General features: G+C 39.8%; 1 protein-coding gene across 1 annotated transcript in view; it reads left to right on the top strand.

Annotated features, from left to right (window-relative positions):
- Positions 1-24697, top strand: part of myo15aa (myosin XVAa) — a 213306-nt gene that overhangs the window by 16058 nt on the left and 172551 nt on the right. The window contains exons 7-13 of the mRNA XM_052504244.1: positions 1533-1657; positions 3391-3445; positions 3721-3801; positions 5146-5321; positions 7405-7489; positions 20653-20689; positions 22774-22904. Of these exons, the coding sequence (XP_052360204.1) occupies positions 1533-1657; positions 3391-3445; positions 3721-3801; positions 5146-5321; positions 7405-7489; positions 20653-20689; positions 22774-22904 (690 nt within the window). The remainder of the gene's footprint in view (positions 1-1532; positions 1658-3390; positions 3446-3720; positions 3802-5145; positions 5322-7404; positions 7490-20652; positions 20690-22773; positions 22905-24697) is intronic.

The raw sequence follows: 24697 nt of genomic DNA, 5'->3' as shown, positions 1-24697 counted from the left end.
GATTTGCTATTTCTGTGTTTGGCCTGGTATGGTTCTCAATCAGAGGCAGCTGTCAATCGTTGTCCCTGATTGAGAACCACATTTAAGGTAGCCTGTTTTCTATTGTGTTTTGGTGGGTGGATGTTTTCTGTCTTTGTGTGTCTGCACCAGACAGAACTGTTTAACAGTGGTTTTGTTGGTTTTGCTGCAGTGTTCCAGACATTAAAAAAAAAGATGAACACTGCGCACAGTCCTCACCTGGTCTTCCCAAAACAGCCATTATGGACTTTATCAACAAATCAAACATTTATTGTGGAACTGGGATTCCTGGGAGTCAGCATTCTGATAATTGAAGATCATCAAATTTTTTTGAATATTTATAAGCTATTTCTGACTTCTGTTGACTCTTCTGTTGATATCTGTATGGCTTGATTTGTTGTCTGAGCGCTGTACTCAGATTATTACATGGTGTGCTTTCTCTGTAAAGCTTTTTTGAAATCTGACACAGCGGTTGCATTAAGGAGAAGTTTATCTAAAGTTCCATGCATAACACTTGTATCTTTTATCAATGTTTATTATGAGTATTTCTGTAAATTGATGTGGCTCTCTGCAAAATCACCGGATGTTTTTGGAACTACTGAACATAACGCGCCAATGTAAACTGAGATTTTTTGGATATAAATATGAACTTTATCGAACTAAACATATTGTGTAACATTGTGTCATCTGATGAAGATCATCAAAGGTTAGTGATTAATTTTATCTCTATATCTGCTTTTCGTGACTCCTCTCTTTGGCTGGAAAAATGGCTGTGTTTTTCTGCGACTAGGTACTGACCTAACATTATCGTTTGATGTGCTTTCATCGTAAAGCCTTTTTGAAATCGGACACTGTGGCTGGATTTACAAGTTTATATTGAAAATGGTGTAAAATACTTGTATATTTCAGGAATTTTAATTATTTCTGTTCATTTTCTGTTTGGCGCCCTGCAATTTCACTGGCTGTTTGCGAGGAGGGACGCTACCGTCCTTGTTTTCTGAATTTTACCCCTTTTTCTCCCCAATTTCGGTTGGTATCCAATTGTTTAGTAGCTACTATCTTGTCTCATCGCTACAACTCCCGTACGGGCTCGGGAGAGACGAAGGTTGAAAGTCATTCGTCCTCCCACACACATCCCAACCAAGTCACACTGCTTCTTAACACAGCACGCATCCAACCCGTAAGCCAGCCGCACCAATGTGTCGGAGGAAACACCGTGCACCTGGCATCCTTGGTTAACGCGCACTGCGCCCGTCCCGCCACAGGAGTCGCTGGTGTGTGATGAGACAAGGGCATCCCTACTGGCCAAACCCTCCCTAACCCGGACGACGCTGGGCCAATTGTGCGTCGCCCCACGGACCTCCCGGTCGCGGCCAGTTACAACAGAGCCTGGGCGGCGAACCCAGAGTCTCTGGTGGCACAGCTGGCGCTGCAGTACAGGAGGCCCCAGAGAGGTTTTAACAGTGATATTGTTGGTATTGCCATGATATGTGTGTGTTTGCTTGTATGTGTAGGAGCCAGGTGTGTTTGAGACGGAGCTGGTCGGCAGTCAGCTGAGGTATTCTGGTATCTTGGAGACCATCAGGATCCGGAGAGAGGGTTACCCTGTTAGACTGGCCTTCAACATCTTCCTGTTCAGGTAAAACACCCAGTTAGACTGGCCTTCAACATCTTCCTGTTCAGGTAAAACACCCTGTTAGACTGGCCTTCAACATCTTCCTGTTCAGGTAAAACACCCAGTTAGACTGGCCTTCAACATCTTCCTGTTCAGGTAAAACACCCTGTTAGACTGGCCTTCAACATCTTCCTGTTCAGGTAAAACACCCTGTTAGACTGGCCTTCAACATCTTCCTGTTCAGGTAAAACACCCTGTTAGACTGGACTTCAACATCTTCCTGTTGAGGTAAAACACCCTGTTAGACTGGACTTCAACATCTTCCTGTTCAGGTAAAACACCCTGTTAGACTGGCCTTCAACATCTCCCTGTTGAGGTAAAACACCCAGTTAGACTGGCCTTCAACATCTTCCTGTTCAGGTAAAACACCCTGTTAGACTGGACTTCAACATCTTCCTGTTCAGGTAAAACACCCTGTTAGACTGGCCTTCAACATCTTCCTGTTCAGGTAAAACACCCTGTTAGACTGGCCTTCAACATCTTCCTGTTCAGGTAAAACACCCTGTTAGACTGGCCTTCAACATCTTCCTGTTCAGGTAAAACACCCTGTTAGACTGGCCTTCAACATCTTCCTGTTCAGGTAAAACACCCTGTTAGACTGGCCTTCAACATCTTCCTGTTCAGGTAAAACACCCAGTTAGACTGGCCTTCAACATCTTCCTGTTCAGGTAAAACACCCTGTTAGACTGGCCTTCAACATCTTCCTGTTGAGGTAAAACACCCTGTTAGACTGGCCTTCAACATCTTCCTGTTCAGGTAAAACACCCTGTTAGACTGGCCTTCAACATCTTCCTGTTCAGGTAAAACACCCTGTTAGACTGGCCTTCAACATCTTCCTGTTCAGGTAAAACACCCTGTTAGACTGGCCTTCAACATCTTCCTGTTCAGGTAAAACACCCAGTTAGACTGGCCTTCAACATCTTCCTGTTCAGGTAAAACACCCTGTTAGACTGGCCTTCAACATCTTCCTGTTCAGGTAAAACACCCTGTTAGACTGGCCTTCAACATCTTCCTGTTCAGGTAAAACACCCTGTTAGACTGGCCTTCAACATCTTCCTGTTCAGGTAAAACACCCTGTTAGACTGGCCTTCAACATCTTCCTGTTCAGGTAAAACACCCTGTTAGACTGGCCTTCAACATCTTCCTGTTCAGGTAAAACACCCTGTTAGACTGGCCTTCAACATCTTCCTGTTCAGGTAAAACACCCTGTTAGACTGGCTTTCAACATCTTCCTGTTCAGGTAACACACCCTGTTAGACTGGCCTTCAACATCTTCCTGTTCAGGTAAAACACCCTGTTAGACTGGCCTTCAACATCTTCCTGTTGAGGTAACACACACACACCCTCTAACCCTGCCCCCATCTCAGGTATCAGTCCCTGGTGGGGACAGCCTCCTCTAACCTGTGTGTTTGTGTGTGTCAGGTATCAGTCCCTGGTGGGAACAGCCTCCTCTAACCTGTGTGTTTGTGTGTGTCAGTTAACAGTCCCTGGTGGGGACAGCCTCCTCTAACCTGTGTGTTTGTGTGTATCAGATAGCAGTCCCTGGTGGGGACAGCCTCCTCTAACCTGTGTGTTTGTGTGTGTCAGGTATCAGTCCCTGGTGGGAACAGCCTCCTCTAACCTGTGTGTTTGTGTGTGTCAGTTAACAGTCCCTGGTGAGGACAGCCTCCTCTAACCTGTGTGTTTGTGTGTGTCAGGTATCAGTCCCTGGTGGGGACAGCCTCCTCTAACCTGTGTGTTTGTGTGTGTCAGGTATCAGTCCCTGGTGGGGACAGCCTCCTCTAACCTGTGTGTTTGTGTGTGTCAGGTATCAGTCCCTGGTGGGGACAGCCTCCTCTAACCTGTGTGTTTGTGTGTGTCAGGTATCAGTCCCTGGTGGGGACAGCCTCCTCTAACCTGTGTGTTTGTGTGTGTCAGGTATCAGTCCCTGGTGGGGACAGCCTCCTCTAACCTGTGTGTTTGTGTGTGTCAGGTATCAGTCCCTGGTGGGGACAGCCTCCTCTAACCTGTGTGTTTGTGTGTGTCAGGTACAGTCCCTGGTGGGGACAGCTCCTGATGGGGAGAACTGTGTCATCATGCTCAGCAAACTGGTTTCCGACCCGTACCAAGTGTGACTCATCTATACCTAACCGTCTCCTCCTACCCAGGGCCTACCAAGGGAGTGACTAAGGTAACCATCTATACTCCCCTAGCCCTCCTGACCCAGGGCCTACCAGAACTGTGTCATCAACCTCTTACCCTCCTACCTAGGGCAAACTGGTAACCATCTATACCTAACCGCTTACCCTCCTACCCAGGGCCTACCAAGTAGGAGTGACTAAGGTAACCATCTATACCTAACCGCTTACCCTCCTACCCAGGGCCTACCAAGTAGGAGTGACTAAGGTAACCATCTATACCTAACCGCTAACCCTCCTACCCAGGGCCTACCAAGTAGGAGTGACTAAGGTAACCATCTACACCTAACCCTCCTACCCAGGGCCTACCAAGTAGGAGTGACTAAGGTAACCATCTATACCTAACCCTAACCCTCCTACCCAGGGCCTACCAAGTAGGAGTGACTAAGGTAACCATCTATACCTAACCGCTAACCCTCCTACCCAGGGCCTACCAAGTAGGAGTGACTAAGGTAACCATCTATACCTAACCGCTAACCCTCCTACCCAGGGCCTACCAAGTAGGAGTGACTAAGGTAACCATCTACACCTAACCCTCCTACCCAGGGCCTACCAAGTAGGAGTGACTAAGGTAACCATCTATACCTAACCCCTAACCCTCCTACCCAGGGCCTACCAAGTAGGAGTGACTAAGGTAACCATCTACACCTAACCCTCCTACCCAGGGCCTACCAAGTAGGAGTGACTAAGGTAACCATCTATACCTAACCCCTAACCCTCCTACCCAGGGCCTACCAAGTAGGAGTGACTAAGGTAACCATCTACACCTAACCCTCCTACCCAGGGCCTACCAAGTAGGAGTGACTAAGGTAACCATCTACACCTAACCCCTAACCCTCCTACCCGGGGCCTACCAAGTAGGAGTGACTAAGGTAACCATCTACACCTAACCCCTAACCCTCCTACCCGAGGCCTACCAAGTAGTTGTTACTAAGGTAACCATCTACACCTAACCCCTAACCCTCCTACCCAGGGCCTACCAAGTAGGAGTGACTAAGGTAACCATCTACACCTAACCCCTAACCCTCCTACCCAGGGCCTACCAATTAGTTGTTACTAAGGTAACCATCTACACCTAACCCCTAACCCTCCTACCCAGGGCCTACCAAGTAGTAGCTACTAAGTTGAGCATGTTAATTCAGGATGTGTTGTGTGGGTGAGAGACCAGAACCTCTTCACCTGGCTTCCTGTTCCTGTACAATACTTTCAGTGACAATGTAAACTACAGTCTTAAACAGTGATGTCTGGTTGTTCTCTCTGTGTGTGTTGCTCCAGCTGTTTCTGAAGGAGGACGTGTACCAGTTGTTGGAGTCTAAGAGAGAGCGCGTTCGTCAGGTGGCGGCCCTCACCCTGCAGAGATACACACGCATGTTCTTTGTCAGGAAACGATACAAGGAGTTCAGAACCAAGATCATCAGACTACAGGCCTACTGTAGAGGCTTCCTCACCAGGTACTGACCCTAACCTCTGACCCCTGACCTCTTACCCTGATCCTTGGGTAAGGGAACCTACAACCACCCTCGCTACAGTTACCAGACAGGGTAAAGAACACACAACCACCCTCACTACAGTTACCAGACAGAGTAAAGAACCCACAACCCCCCTCACTACAGTTACCAGACAGGGTATAGAACCCACAACCACCCTCACTACAGTTACCAGACAGGGTATAGAACACACAACCACCCTCACTACAGTTACCAGACAGGGTATAGAACACACAACCACCCTCGCTACAATTACCAGACAGGGTAAAGAACACACAACCACCCTCACTACAGTTACCAGACAGGGTATAGAACACACAACCACCCTAACTACAGTTACCAGACAGGGTATAGAACCTACAATCAACCCTCGCTACAGATACCAGACAGGGTATAGAACCCACAACCACCCTCACTACAGTTACCAGACAGGGTATAGAACCTACAACCACCCTCACTACAGTTACCAGAAAGAGTAAAGAACCCACAACCACCCTCACTATAGTTACCAGACAGGGTATAGAACCCACAACCACCCTCACTACAGATACCAGACAGGGTATAGAACCTACAACCACCCTTACTACAGTTACCAGACAGGGTATAGAACCCACAACCACCCCTGCAACAGTTACCAGACAGAGTAAAGAACCCACAACCACCCTCGCTACAGTTACCAGACAGGGTATAGAACCCACAACCACCCTCGCTACAGTTACCAGACAGGGTATAGAACCCACAACCACCCTCACTACAGTTACCAGACAGGGTAAAGAACCCACAACCCCCTGCAACAGTTACCAGACAGGGTAAAGAACCCACAACCACCCTCACTACAGTTACCAGACAGGGTAAAGAACACACAACCCCCCCTGCAACAGTTACCAGACAGGGTAAAGAACACATAAACACCCTCACTACAGATACCAGACAGGGTAAAGAACACATAACCACCCGATGGCAACCTAATGATTTTACCACGGTACCTACTGTAAGCACTGTAAAACTACTGAGACGTCTGTGTTACTTCTCCCTCTGTCTCTCCTTCCATCCTTCTCCCTCTGTCCCTCTGACCCTCCTTCTCTCTCTGTCTCTCCTTCCCTCCTTCTCCCTCTGTCCCTCCTTCCCTCCTTCTCTCTCTGTCTCTCCTTCCCTCCTTCTCCCTCTCTCTCCTTTCATTATTCTTCCTCTCTCTCCTTCCATCCTTCTCCCTCTGTCTCTCCTTCCCTCCTTCTCTCTCTGTCTCTCCTTCCATCCTTCTCCCTCTGTCTCTCCTTCCCTCCTTCTCCCTCTGTCTCTCCTTCCCTCCTTCTCCCTCTGTCTCTCCTTCCATCCTTCTCCCTCTGTCTCTCCTTCCCTCCTTCTCCCTCTGTCTCTCCTTCCCTCCTTCTCCCTCTGTCTCTCCTTCCCTCCTTCTCCCTCTGTCTCTCCTTCCATCCTTCTCCCTCTGTCTCTCCTTCCCTCCTTCTCCCTCTCTCTCCTTTCATTATTCTTCCTGTCTCTCCTTCCATCCTTCTCCCTCTGTCTCTCCTTCCATCCTTCTCCCTCTGTCTCTCCTTCCCTCCTTCTCCCTCTGTCTCTCCTTCCCTCCTTCTCCCTCTGTCTCTCCTTCCCTCCTTCTCCCTCTGTCTCTCCTTCCATCCTTCTCCCTCTGTCTCTCCTTCCCTCCTTCTCCCTCTGTCTCTCCTTCCCTCCTTCTCCCTCTCTCTCCTTTCATTATTCTTCCTCTCTCTCCTTCCATCCTTCTCCCTCTGTCTCTCCTTCCATCCTTCTCCCTCTGTCTCTCCTTCCCTCCTTCTCCCTCTGTCTCTCCTTCCCTCCTTCTCCCTCTGTCTCTCCTTCCCTCCTTCTCCCTCTGTCTCCCCTTCCATCCTTTTCCCTCTGTCCCTCCTTCCCTCCTTCTCCCGCTGTCTCTCCTTCCCTCCTTCTCCCTCTGTCTCTCCTTCCCTCCTTCTCCCTCTCTCTCCTTCCCTCCTTCTCCCTCTCTCTCCTTCCCTCCTTCTCCCTCCCTACCTCCCTCCCTCCCTCATTCCCTCCCTCCCTCCAGGAAGCGCTATTTGAAGATGAGAAAGAGTCTGGTCAAGTTTCGTTCTCTCATCCACATGTACGTCACCCGCAAGAGATACATCAAGGTACGATGCACAAGACAGTACACACACTACACACCATTACACACACTACACACCATTACACACACTACACACCATTACACACACTACACACCATTACACACACTACACACCATTACACACACTACACACCATTACACACACTACACACCATTACACACAGTGCACACCATTACACACACTACACACCATTACACACACTACACACCAGTACACACACTACACACCATTACACACCATTACACACAGTGCACACTAAACACCATTACACACACTACACACCATTACACACAGTGCACACTAAACACCATTACACACACTACACACCATTACACACAGTACACACTACACACCATTACACACACTACACACTACACACCCTACACACCATTACACACACTACACACCATTACACACACTACACACCATTACACACAGTACACACTACACACCATTACACACACTACACACCATTACACACACTACACACTACACACCCTACACACCATTACACACACTACACACCATTACACACACTACACACCATTACACACACTACACACTACACACCCTACACACCATTACACACACTACACACCATTACACACACTACACACTACACACACTACACACCATTACACACAGTACACACTACACACCATTACACACACTACACAAGAGATACATCAAGGTACGATGCACAAGACAGTACACACCATTACACACACTACACACCATTACACACACTACACACCATTACACACAGTACACACTACACACCATTACACACAGTACACACCATTACACACACTACACACCATTACACACACTACACACCATTACACACACTACACATCATTACACACACTACACACCATTACACACACTACACACCGTTACACACAGTACACACTACACACCATTACACACACTACACACCATTACACACCATTACACACACTACACACCATTACACACCCTACACACCATTACACACACTACACACCATTACACACACTACACACCATTACACACACTACACACCATTACACACACTACACACCATTACACACCCTACACACCATTACACACACTACACACCATTACACACAGTACACATTACACACACTACACACCATTACACACAGTACACACCATTACACACACTACACACCATTACACACACTACACACCATTACACACAGTACACACTACACACCATTACACACACTACACACCATTACACACAGTACACACCATTACACACACTACACACCATTACACACAGTACACACTACACACAGTACACACTACACACCATTACACACACTACACACCATTACACACAGTACACACTACACACCATTACACACACTACACAAGAAATACATCAAGGTACGATGCACAAGACAGTACACACAATACACACCATTACACACAGTACACACTACACACCATTACACACACTACACAAGAAATACATCAAGGTACGATGCACAAGACAGTACACACAATACACACCATTACACACAGTACACAACACACACAATACACAACTATATACACAACACAGTACACAACATTACACACAACACACAACACACAATACACAACACAATACAGTACACAACACAACACAACATAATACAGTACACAACATAATACAGTACACAACATAATACAATACACAACATAATACAGTACACAACATAATACAGTACACAACATAATACACAACATAACACAATACACAACATAACATAATACACACCATAATACAATACACAACATAATACAATACACAACATAATACACAACATAATACAGTACACAACATAATACAATACACAACATAATACACAACACAACATAATACAATACACATCATAATATACAACATAATACAGTACACAACATAATACAGTACACAACATAATACAGTACACAACATAATACACAACATAATACACAACATAATACAATACACAACATAATACACAACATAATACAATACACAACATAATACAGTACACAACATAATGGTGGTCCTTCTGTGGCTCAGTTGGTAGAGCATGGCGCTTGTAACGCCAGGGTAGTGGGTTCGATTCCCGGGACCACCCATACGTAGAATGTATGCACACATGACTGTAAGTCGCTTTGGATAAAAGCGTCAGCTAAATGGCATATATTATTATTATTATTATTATTATATTATAATACAGTACACAGTACACAACATAACACAATACACAACATAATACAATACACAACATAATACAGTACACAACATAATACAATACACAAATATAATACACAACATAATACAATACACAACATAATACAGTACACAACATAATACACAACATAATACAATACAAAACATAATACAGTACACAACATAATACAGTACACAACATAATACAGTACACAACATAATACAATACACAACATAATACAATACACAACATAATACAGTACACAACATAATACAGTACACAACATAATACAGTACACAACATAATACACAACATAACACAATACACAATACACAACATAATACAATACACAACATAATACAGTACACAACATAATACAGTACACAACATAATACAGTACACAACATAATACACAGTACACAACATAATACACAACATAACACAATACACAACATAATACACAACATAATACAGTACACAACATAATACACAACATACTACAGTACACAACATAACACAATACACAACATAATACAATACACAACATAATACAGTACACAACATAAATACAATACACAACATAATACACAACATAATACAGTACACAACATAATACAGTACACAACATAATACAATACACAACATAATACACAACATAATACAATACACAACATAATACAGTACACAACATAATACAGTACACAACATAATACAATACACAACATAATACACAACATAATACAGTACACAACATAATACAATACACAACATAATACAGTACACAACATAATACAGTACACAATAATACAATACACAACATAATACAGTACACAACATAATACAGTACACAACATAATACAATACACAACATAATACAGTACACAACATAATACAGTACACAACATAATACAATACACAACATAATACAGTACACAACATAATACAGTACACAACATAATACAATACACAACATAATACAATACACAACACAATACACAACATAATACAGTACACAACATAATACAGTACACAACATAATACAGTACACAACATAATACACAACATAACACAATACACAATACACAACATAATACAATACACAACATAATACAGTACACAACATAATACAGTACACAACATAATACACAGTACACAACATAATACAGTACACAACATAATACAGTACACAACATAATACACAGTACACAACATAATACACAACATAACACAATACACAACATAATACACAACATAATACAGTACACAACATAATACACAACATACTACAGTACACAACATAACACAATACACAACATAATACAATACACAACATAATACAATACACAACATAATACAGTACACAACATAATACAATACACAACATAATACACAACATAATACAATACACAACATAATACAGTACACAACATAATACAATACACAACATAATACAATACACAACATAATACAGTACACAACATAATACAGTACACAACATAATACAATACACAACATAATACACAACATAATACAGTACACAACATAATACAATACACAACATAATACAGTACACAACATAATACAGTACACAACATAATACACAACATAATACAATACACAACATAATACAGTACACAACATAATACAGTACACAACATAATACAATACACAACATAATACAGTACACAACATAATACAGTACACAACAATACACAACATAATACAATACACAACATAACACAGTACACAACATAATACAATACACAACATAATACAGTACACAACATAATACAGTACACAACATAATACACAGTACACAACATAATACACAACATAACACAATACACAACATAATACACAACATAATACAGTACACAACATAATACACAACATACTACAGTACACAACATAACACACAACATAACACAATACACAACATAATACAATACACAACATAATACAGTACACAACATAATACAATACACAACATAATACACAACATAATACAGTACACAACATAATACAGTACACAACATAATACAATACACAACATAATACACAACATAACACAATACACAACATAATACAGTACACAACATAATACAGTACACAACATAATACAATACACAACATAATACACAACATAATACAGTACACAACATAATACAATACACAACATAATACAGTACACAACATAATACAGTACACAACATAATACAATACACAACATAATACAGTACACAACATAATACAGTACACAACATAATACAATACACAACATAATACAGTACACAACATAATACAGTACACAACATAATACAGTACACAACATAATACAGTACACAACATAATACAATACACAACATAATACAGTACACAACATAATACAGTACACAACATAATACACAACATAACACAATACACAACATAACATAATACACACCATAATACAATACACAACATAATACAATACACAACATAATACACAACATAATACAGTACACAACATAATACAATACAAACATAATACACAACACAACATAATACAATACACATCATAATATACAACATAATACAGTACACAACATAATACAGTACACAACATAATACAGTACACAACATAATACACAACATAATACACAACATAATACAATACACAACATAATACACAACATAATACAATACACAACATAATACAGTACACAACATAATGGTGGTCCTTCTGTGGCTCAGTTGGTAGAGCATGGCGCTTGTAACGCCAGGGTAGTGGGTTCGATTCCCGGGACCACCCATACGTAGAATGTATGCACACATGACTGTAAGTCGCTTTGGATAAAAGCGTCAGCTAAATGGCATATATTATTATTATTATTATTATTATATTATAATACAGTACACAGTACACAACATAACACAATACACAACATAATACAATACACAACATAATACAGTACACAACATAATACAATACACAACATAATACACAACATAATACAATACACAACATAATACAGTACACAACATAATACACAACATAATACAATACAAAACATAATACAGTACACAACATAATACAGTACACAACATAATACAATACACAACATAATACACAACATAATACAGTACACAACATAATACAATACACAACATAATACAGTACACAACATAATACAGTACACAACATAATACAATACACAACATAATACAATACACAACATAATACACAACACAACATAATACAGAATACACAACATAATACAATACACAACATAATACACAACATAATACACAACATAACACAGTACACAACATAATACACAACATAATACACAACATAATACAGTACACAACATAATACACAACATACTACAGTACACAACATAACACAATACACAACATAATACAATACACAACATAATACAGTACACAACATAATACAATACACAACATAATACACAACATAATACAGTACACAACATAATACAGTACACAACATAATACAATACACAACATAATACACAACATAATACAATACACAACATAATACAGTACACAACATAATACAGTACACAACATAATACAATACACAACATAATACACAACATAATACAGTACACAACATAATACAATACACAACATAATACAGTACACAACATAATACAGTACACAACATAATACAATACACAACATAATACAGTACACAACATAATACAGTACACAACATAATACAATACACAACATAATACAGTACACAACATAATACAGTACACAACATAATACAATACACAATACACAACACAATACACAACATAATACAGTACACAACATAATACAGTACACAACATAATACAGTACATAATACAACATAATACAGTACACAACATAATACAGTACACAACATAATACATAACAACATAATACACAACATAACACAATACACACACAACATAATACAATACACAACATAATACAGTACACAACATAATACAGTACACAACATAATACACAGTACACAACATAATACAGTACACAACATAATACAGTACACAACATAATACACAGTACACAACATAATACACAACATAACACAATACACAACATAATACACAACATAATACAGTACACAACATAATACAACATACTACAGTACACAACATAACACAATACACAACATAATACAATACACAACATAATACAATACACAACATAATACAGTACACAACATAATACAATACACAACATAATACACAACATAATACAGTACACAACATAATACAGTACACAACATAATACAATACACAACATAATACACAACATAATACAATACACAACATAATACAGTACACAACATAATACAGTACACAACATAATACAATACACAACATAATACACAACATAATACAGTACACAACATAATACAATACACAACATAATACAGTACACAACATAATACAGTACACAACATAATACACAACATAATACAATACACAACATAATACAGTACACAACATAATACAGTACACAACATAATACAATACACAACATAATACAGTACACAACATAATACAGTACACAACAATACACAACATAATACAATACACAACATAACACAGTACACAACATAATACAATACACAACATAATACAGTACACAACATAATACAGTACACAACATAATACACAGTACACAACATAATACACAACATAACACAATACACAACATAATACACAACATAATACAGTACACAACATAATACACAACATACTACAGTACACAACATAACACACAACATACTACAGTACACAACATAACACAATACACAACATAATACAATACACAACATAATACAGTACACAACATAATACAATACACAACATAATACACAACATAATACAGTACACAACATAATACAGTACACAACATAATACAATACACAACATAATACACAACATAATACAATACACAACATAATACAGTACACAACATAATACAGTACACAACATAATACAATACACAACATAATACACAACATAATACAGTACACAACATAATACACATACACAACAATACACAACATAATACAGTACACAACATAATACACAACATACTACAGTACACAACATAACACACAACATAACACAATACACAACATAATACAATACACAACATAATACAGTACACAACATAATACAATACACAACATAATACACAACATAAATACAGTACACAACATAATACAGTACACAACATAATACAATACACAACATAATACACAACATAATACAATACACAACATAATACAGTACACAACATAATACAGTACACAACATAATACAATACACAACATAATACACAACATAATACAGTACACAACATAATACAGTACACAACATAATACAATACACAACATAATACACAACATAATACAGTACACAACATAATACAGTACACAACATAATACAATACACAACATAATACACAACATAATACAATACACAACATAATACAGTACACAACATAATACAGTACACAACATAATACAGTACACAACATAATACAATACACAACATAATACAGTACACAACATAATACAGTACACAACATAATACACAACATAACACAATACACAACATAACATAATACACACAACATAATACAATACACAACATAATACAATACACAACATAATACACAACATAATACAGTACACAACATAATACAATACACAACATAATACACAACACAACATAATACAATACACATCATAATATACAACATAATACAGTACACAACATAATACAGTACACAACATAATACAGTACACAACATAATACACAACATAATACACAACATAATACAATACACAACATAATACACAACATAATACAATACACAACATAATACAGTACACAACATAATGGTGGTCCTTCTGTGGCTCAGTTGGTAGAGCATGGCGCTTGTAACGCCAGGGTAGTGGGTTCGATTCCGGGACCACCCATACGTAGAATGTATGCACACATGACTGTAAGTCGCTTTGGATAAAAACGTCAGCTAAATGGCATATATTATTATTATTATTATTATTATATTATAATACAGTACACAGTACACAACATAACACAATACACAACATAATACAATACACAACATAATACAGTACACAACATAATACAATACACAACATAATACACAACATAATACAATACACAACATAATACAGTACACAACATAATACACAACATAATACAATACAAAACATAATACAGTACACAACATAATACAGTACACAACATAATACAGTACACAACATAATACAATACACAACATAATACAATACACAACATAATACAGTACACAACATAATACAGTACACAACATAATACAGTACACAACATAATACACAACATAACACAATACACAATACACAACATAATACAATACACAACATAATACAGTACACAACATAATACAGTACACAACATAATACAGTACACAACATAATACACAGTACACAACATAATACACAACATAACACAATACACAACATAACACAATACACAACATAATACACAACATAATACAGTACACAACATAATACACAACATACTACAGTACACAACATAACACAATACACAACATAATACAATACACAACATAATACAGTACACAACATAATACAATACACAACATAATACACAACATAATACAGTACACAACATAATACAGTACACAACATAATACAATACACAACATAATACAATACACAACATAATACAATACACAACATAATACAGTACACAACATAATACAGTACACAACATAATACAATACACAACATAATACACAACAAATACAGTACACAACATAATACAATACACAACATAATACAGTACACAACATAATACAGTACACAACATAATACAATACACAACATAATACACAACATAATACAGTACACAACATAATACAGTACACAACATAATACAGTACACAACATAATACAGTACACAACATAATACACAACATAATACAGTACACAACATAATACAGTACACAACATAATACACAACATAACACAATACACAATACACAACATAATACAATACACAACATAATACAGTACACAACATAATACAGTACACAACATAATACACAGTACACAACATAATACAGTACACAACATAATACAGTACACAACATAATACACAGTACACAACATAATACACAACATAACACAATACACAACATAATACACAACATAATACAGTACACAACATAATACACAACATACTACAGTACACAACATAACACAATACACAACATAATACAATACACAACATAATACAATACACAACATAATACAGTACACAACATAATACAATACACAACATAATACACAACATAATACAGTACACAACATAATACAGTACACAACATAATACAATACACAACATAATACACAACATAATACAATACACAACATAATACAGTACACAACATAATACAGTACACAACATAATACAATACACAACATAATACACAACATAATACAGTACACAACATAATACAATACACAACATAATACAGTACACAACATAATACAGTACACAACATAATACACAACATAATACAATACACAACATAATACAGTACACAACATAATACAGTACACAACATAATACAATACACAACATAATACAGTACACAACATAATACAGTACACAATAATACAATACACAACATAATACAATACACAACATAACACAGTACACAACATAATACAATACACAACATAATACAGTACACAACATAATACAGTACACAACATAATACACAACATAATACACAACATAATACAGTACACAACATAACACAATACACAACATAATACACAACATAATACAATACACAACATAATACACAACATACTACAGTACACAACATAACACACAACATAATACAGTACACAACATAATACACAATACACAACATAATACAATACACAACATAATACAGTACACAACATAATACAATACACAACATAATACACAACATAATACAGTACACAACATAATACAGTACACAACATAATACAATACACAACATAATACACAACATAATACAATACACAACATAATACAGTACACAACATAATACAGTACACAACATAATACAATACACAACATAATACACAACATAATACAGTACACAACATAATACAATACACAACATAATACAGTACACAACATAATACAGTACACAACATAATACAATACACAACATAATACAGTACACAACATAATACAGTACACAACATATACAATACACAACATACACAGTACATAATAATACAGTACACAACATAATACAGTACACAACATAATACAATACACAACATAATACAATACACAACATAATACACAACATAATACAGTACACAACATAATACAGTACACAACATAATACAGTACACAACATAATACACAACATAATACAGTACACAACATAATACAGTACACAACATAATACACAACATAACACAATACACAATACACAACATAATACAATACACAACATAATACAGTACACAACATAATACAGTACACAACATAATACACAGTACACAACATAATACAGTACACAACATAATACAGTACACAACATAATACACAGTACACAACATAATACACAACATAACACAATACACAACATAATACACAACATAATACAGTACACAACATAATACACAACATAACACAATACACAACATAATACAATACACAACATAATACAGTACACAACATAATACAATACACAACATAATACACAACATAATACAGTACACAACATAATACAGTACACAACATAATACAATACACAACATAATACACAACATAATACAATACACAACATAATACAGTACACAACATAATACAGTACACAACATAATACAATACACAACATAATACACAACATAATACAGTACACAACATAATACAATACACAACATAATACAGTACACAACATAATACAGTACACAACATAATACAGTACACAACATAATACAATACACAACATAATACAATACACAACATAATACAATAACATAATACAATACACAACATAATACAGTACACAACATAATACAGTACACAACATAATACACAACATAATACAATACACAACATAACACAGTACACAACATAATACAATACACAACATAATACAGTACACAACATAATACAGTACACAACATAATACACAGTACACAACATAATACACAACATAACACAATACACAACATAATACACAACATAATACAGTACACAACATAATACACAACATACTACAGTACACAACATAACACAATACACAACATAATACAATACACAACATAATACAGTACACAACATAATACAATACACAACATAATACACAACATAATACAGTACACAACATAATACAGTACACAACATAATACAATACACAACATAATACACAACATAATACAATACACAACATAATACAGTACACAACATAATACAGTACACAACATAATACAATACACAACATAATACACAACATAATACAGTACACAACATAATACAATACACAACATAATACAGTACACAACATAATACAGTACACAACATAATACAATACACAACATAATACAGTACACAACATAATACAGTACACAACATAATACAATACACAACATAATACAGTACACAACATAATACAGTACACAACATAATACAATACACAACATAATACAATACACAACACAATACACAACATAATACAGTACACAACATAATACAGTACACAACATAATACAGTACACAACATAATACAGTACACAACATAATACAGTACACAACATAATACACAACATAACACAATACACAATACACAACATAATACAATACACAACATAATACAGTACACAACATAATACAGTACACAACATAATACACAGTACACAACATAATACAGTACACAACATAATACAGTACACAACATAATACACAGTACACAACATAATACACAACATAACACAATACACAACATAATACACAACATAATACAGTACACAACATAATACACAACATAACACAATACACAACATAATACAATACACAACATAATACAGTACACAACATAATACAATACACAACATAATACACAACATAATACAGTACACAACATAATACAATACACAACATAATACACAACATAATACAATACACAACATAATACAGTACACAACATAATACAGTACACAACATAACATAATACACAACATAATACAGTACACAACATAATACAATACACAACATAATACAATACACAACATAATACAGTACACAACATAATACAGTACACAACATAATACAATACACAGTATTAGGGTTAATAATGACCTGTTCTAGTTAGGGTTAATAATGACCTGTTCTAGTTAGGGTTAATAATGACCTGTTCTAGTTAGGGTTAGTAAACCTGACCTGTTCTAGTTAGGGTTAATAATGACCTGTTCTAGTTAGGGTTAATAATGACCTGTTCTAGTTAGGGTTAGTAAACCTGACCTGTTCTAGTTAGGGTTAATAATGACCTGTTCTAGTTAGGGTTAGTAAACCTGACCTGTTCTAGTTAGGGTTAATAATGACCTGTTCTAGTTAGGGTTAGTAAACCTGACCTGTTCTAGTTAGGGTTAATAATGACCTGTTCTAGTTAGGGTTAGTAAACCTGACCTGTTCTAGTTAGGGTTAATAATGACCTGTTCTAGTTAGGGTTAATAATGACCTGTTCTAGTTAGGGTTAATAATGACCTGTTCTAGTTAGGGTTAATAATGACCTGTTCTAGTTAGGGTTAATAATGACCTGTTCTAGTTAGGGTTAATAATGACCTGTTCTAGTTAGGGTTAATAATGTTTTATTCTGTTGTAGATGAAGCTGGAGGCCCGCAGGAAAGCAGAGGAGGAGAGGAGGAGGAGAGAGGAGGTGAGGAGAGGAGAGGAGGAATGAAAGGGAGTAGGAAATTATATGAGGAAAGGAGAGGGAGGAGGAGGGAGATGGTGAGAAGAGGGGGAGGAAGAGGAGGGTGATGGTGAGTAGAGGAGGAGGGATAGGAGGAGGGAGATGGAGAGTAGAGGAGGAGGAAATGGTGAGTAGAGGAGGAGGGAGATGGAGAGGAGGAGGAAGAGGAGGGCGATGGTGAGTAGAGGAGGAGGGATAGGAGGAGCAAGATGGAGAGTAGAGGAGGGAGAGGAGGAGATGGTGAGTAGATGAGGAGGGAGATGGAGAGTAGAGGAGGAGGAAGAGGAGGGTGATGGTGAGTAGAGGAGGAGGGATAGGAGGAGGAAGATGGAGAGTAGAGGAGGGAGAGGAGGAGATGGTGAGTAGATGAGGAGGGAGATGTAGAGGAGGAGGAAGAGGATGGAGATGGAGAGTAGAGGAGGGAGAGGAGGAGATGGTGAGTAGAGGAGAGGAGGGGGAGAGGAGGAGGGAGATAGTGAGTAGAGGAGGAGGGAGATGGAGAGTAGAGAAGGAGGAAGAGGAGGGCGATGGTGAGTAGAGGAGGAGGAAGATGGAGAGTAGAGGAGGGAGAGGAGGAGTTGGTGAGTAGAGGAGGATGGAGAGTAGAGGAGAGGAGGAAAGAAAGGGAGTAGGAAATTATATGAGGAAAAGAGAGGGAGGATGAGGGAGATGGTGAGAAGAGGGGGAGGAAGAGGAGGGTGATGCTGAGTATGGGAGGAGGGATAGGAGGAGGGGAAATGGTGATTAGAGGATGAGGGAGATGGAGAGGAGGAGGGAGATGAAGAGGAGGAGGAGAGGAGGAGGAGAGGGGGAGGGAGATGAAGAGGAGGAGGAGAGGAGGAGGGAGATGGTGAGTAGAGGAGAGGAGGGGGAGGGAGATGGAGAGGAGGAGGAGAGGAGGAGGGAGATGGTGAGTAGAGGAGAGGAGGGGGAGGGAGGGAGAGGGATGGAGAGGATATGAGAGGAGGGGGAGAGGAGGAGGGAGATGGTGAGTAGAGGAGGGAGGGGGAGAGGAGGAGGGGATGGAGAGGATAGAGAGGAGGGGGAGAGGAGGAGGGAGAGGAGGAGAGGAGATGGGAGGGAGAGGAGAGGAGGGGATGGAGAGGATATGAGAGGAGGGGAGAGGAGGAGGGGGAGAGGAGGAGGGAGATGGTGAGTAGAGGAGAGGAGGGGAGGGAGATGGAGAGGAGGAGGAGGGAGGAGGAGATGGAGAGGAGAGGAGAGGGGGAGAGGAGGAGGGAGATGGAGGGAGAGGGGGAGGAGAGAGGGGAGGGAGGCATCTCTATCTTGCTGTGTGTGTGTGTGTGTGTGTGTGTGTGTGTGTGTGTGTGTGTGTGTGTGTGTGTGGTGTGTGTGTGTGTGTGTGTGTGTGTGTGTGTGTGTGTGTGTGTGTGTGTGTGTGTGTGTGTGTGTGTGTGTGTGTGTGTGTGTGTGTGTGTGTGTGTGTGTGTGTGTGTGTGTGTGTGTTTGTAGGAGCTGACGAAGAGAGAGGTGGTTGACGTCACACACCTGGTGATCCCTGCCGAGCTTGGCTCTTTTACTGCAGGGTGCATCAGGTTGGTGTGTGTGCATGTTACATGCTGACTCTCTCTGGTCAGGCACCAGGGACGTCTCTCTGTGTGTCTAGCTCTGGTCCAGGCACCACATGTCTCTCTGTGTGTCTAGGTGGCAGAGCTCCATTCTGAGTTTTCTAGCTCTGGTCCAGCTCCTCACGTCTCTCTGTGTGTCTAGGTGGCAGGTCCAGAGCTCCATTCTGAGTGTCTAGCTCAGGTCCAGGCACCACACGTCTCTCTGTGTATCTAGGTGGCAGAGAGCTCCATTCTGAGTGTCTAGCTCTGGTCCAGCTCCTCACGTCTCTCTGTGTGTCTAGGTGGCAGAGAGCTCCATTCTGAGTGTCTAGCTCTGGTCCAGCTCCTCACGTCTCTCTGTCTAGGTGGCAGATCCAGGCACTCTGTGTGTCTAGGTGGCAGAGAGCTCCATTCTGAGTTTTCTAGCTCTGGTCCAGCTCCTCACGTCTCTCTGTGTGTCTAGGTGGCAGAGAGCTCCATTCTGAGTGTCTAGCTCTGGTCCAGGCACCACACATCCAGGAGCAGAACCAGCTGACCCTGCCGTTGGACATCAACGACTTCCCCTTCAGCCGCTACGCACGACTCTACTTCAGGGTAACACACCACTCATTCCCTTCAGCCGCTACGCACAACTCTACTTCAGGGTAACACACCACTCATTCCCTTCAGCCGCTACGCACAACTCTACTTCAGGGTAACACACCACTCATTCCCTTCAGCCGCTACGCACAACTCTACTTCAGGGTAACACACCACTCATTCCCTTCAGCCGCTACGCACAACTCTACTTCAGGGTAACACACCACTCATTCCCTTCAGCCGCTACGCACAACTCTACTTCAGGGTAACACGCCACTCATTCCCTTCAGCCGCTACGCACGACTCTACTTCAGGGTAACACACCACTCATTCCCTTCAGCCGCCACCCACAACTCTACTTCAGGGTAACACACCACTCATTCCCTTCAGCCGCTACGCACAACTCTACTTCAGGGTAACACACCACTCATCCCCTTCAGCCGCTACGCACAACTCTACTTCAGGGTAACACACCACTCATTCCCTTCAGCCGCTACGCACAACTCTACTTCAGGGTAACACACCACTCATTCCCTTCAGCCGCTACGCACGACTCTACTTCAGGGTAACACACCACTCATTCCCTTCAGCCACTACGCACAACTCTACTTCAGGGTAACACACCACTCATTCCCTTCAGCCGCTACGCACGACTCTACTTCAGGGTAACACACCACTCATTCCTTCAGCCGCTACGCACAACTCTACTTCAGGGTAACACACCACTCATTCCCTTCAGCCGCTACGCACGACTCTACTTCAGGGTAACACACCACTCATTCCCTTCAGCCGCTACGCACGACTCTACTTCAGGGTAACACACCACTCATTCCCTTCAGCCGCTACGCACGACTCTACTTCAGGGTAACACACCACTCATTCCCTTCAGCCGCTACGCACAACTCTACTTCAGGGTAACACACCACTCATTCCCTTCAGCCGCTACGCACAACTCTACTTCAGGGTAACACACCACTCATTCCCTTCAGCCGCTACGCACGACTCTACTTCAGGGTAACACACCACTCATTCCCTTCAGCCGCTACGCACACAACTCTACTTCAGGGTAACACACCACTCATTCCCTTCAGCCGCTACGTCTCTACTTCAGGGTAACACACCACTCATTCCCTTCAGCCGCTACGCACACACTCTACTTCAGGGTAACACACCACTCATTCCCTTCAGCCGCTACGCACAACTCTACTTCAGGGTAACACACCACTCATTCCTTCAGCCGCTACGCACAACTCTACTTCAGGGTAACACACCACTCATTCCTTCAGCCGCTACGCACAACTCTACTTCAGGGTAACACGCCACTCATTCCCTTCAGCCGCTACGCACAACTCTACTTCAGGGTAACACGCCACTCATTCCCTTCAGCCGCTACGCACAACTCTACTTCAGGGTAACACACCACTCATTCCTTCAGCCGCTACGCACAACTCTACTTCAGGGTAACACACCACTCATTCCCTTCAGCCGCTACGCACAACTCTACTTCAGGGTAACACACCACTCATTCCCTTCAGCCGCTACGCACAACTCTACTTCAGGGTAACACACCACTCATTCCCTTCAGCCGCTACGCACAACTCTACTTCAGGGTAACACACCACTCATTCCCTTCAGCCGCTACGCACAACTCTACTTCAGGGTAACACACCACTCATTCCCTTCAGCCGCTACGCACAACTCTACTTCAGGGTAACACACCACTCATTCCCTTCAGCCGCTACGCACAACTCTACTTCAGGGTAACACACCACTCATTCCCTTCAGCCGCTACGCACAACTCTACTTCA

This window comes from Oncorhynchus keta, unplaced genomic scaffold (genome assembly GCF_023373465.1).
Source record: "Oncorhynchus keta strain PuntledgeMale-10-30-2019 unplaced genomic scaffold, Oket_V2 Un_contig_1896_pilon_pilon, whole genome shotgun sequence".
Taxonomy (NCBI): domain Eukaryota; kingdom Metazoa; phylum Chordata; class Actinopteri; order Salmoniformes; family Salmonidae; genus Oncorhynchus; species Oncorhynchus keta.
This window is presented reverse-complemented; position numbering and strand designations above follow the sequence as displayed.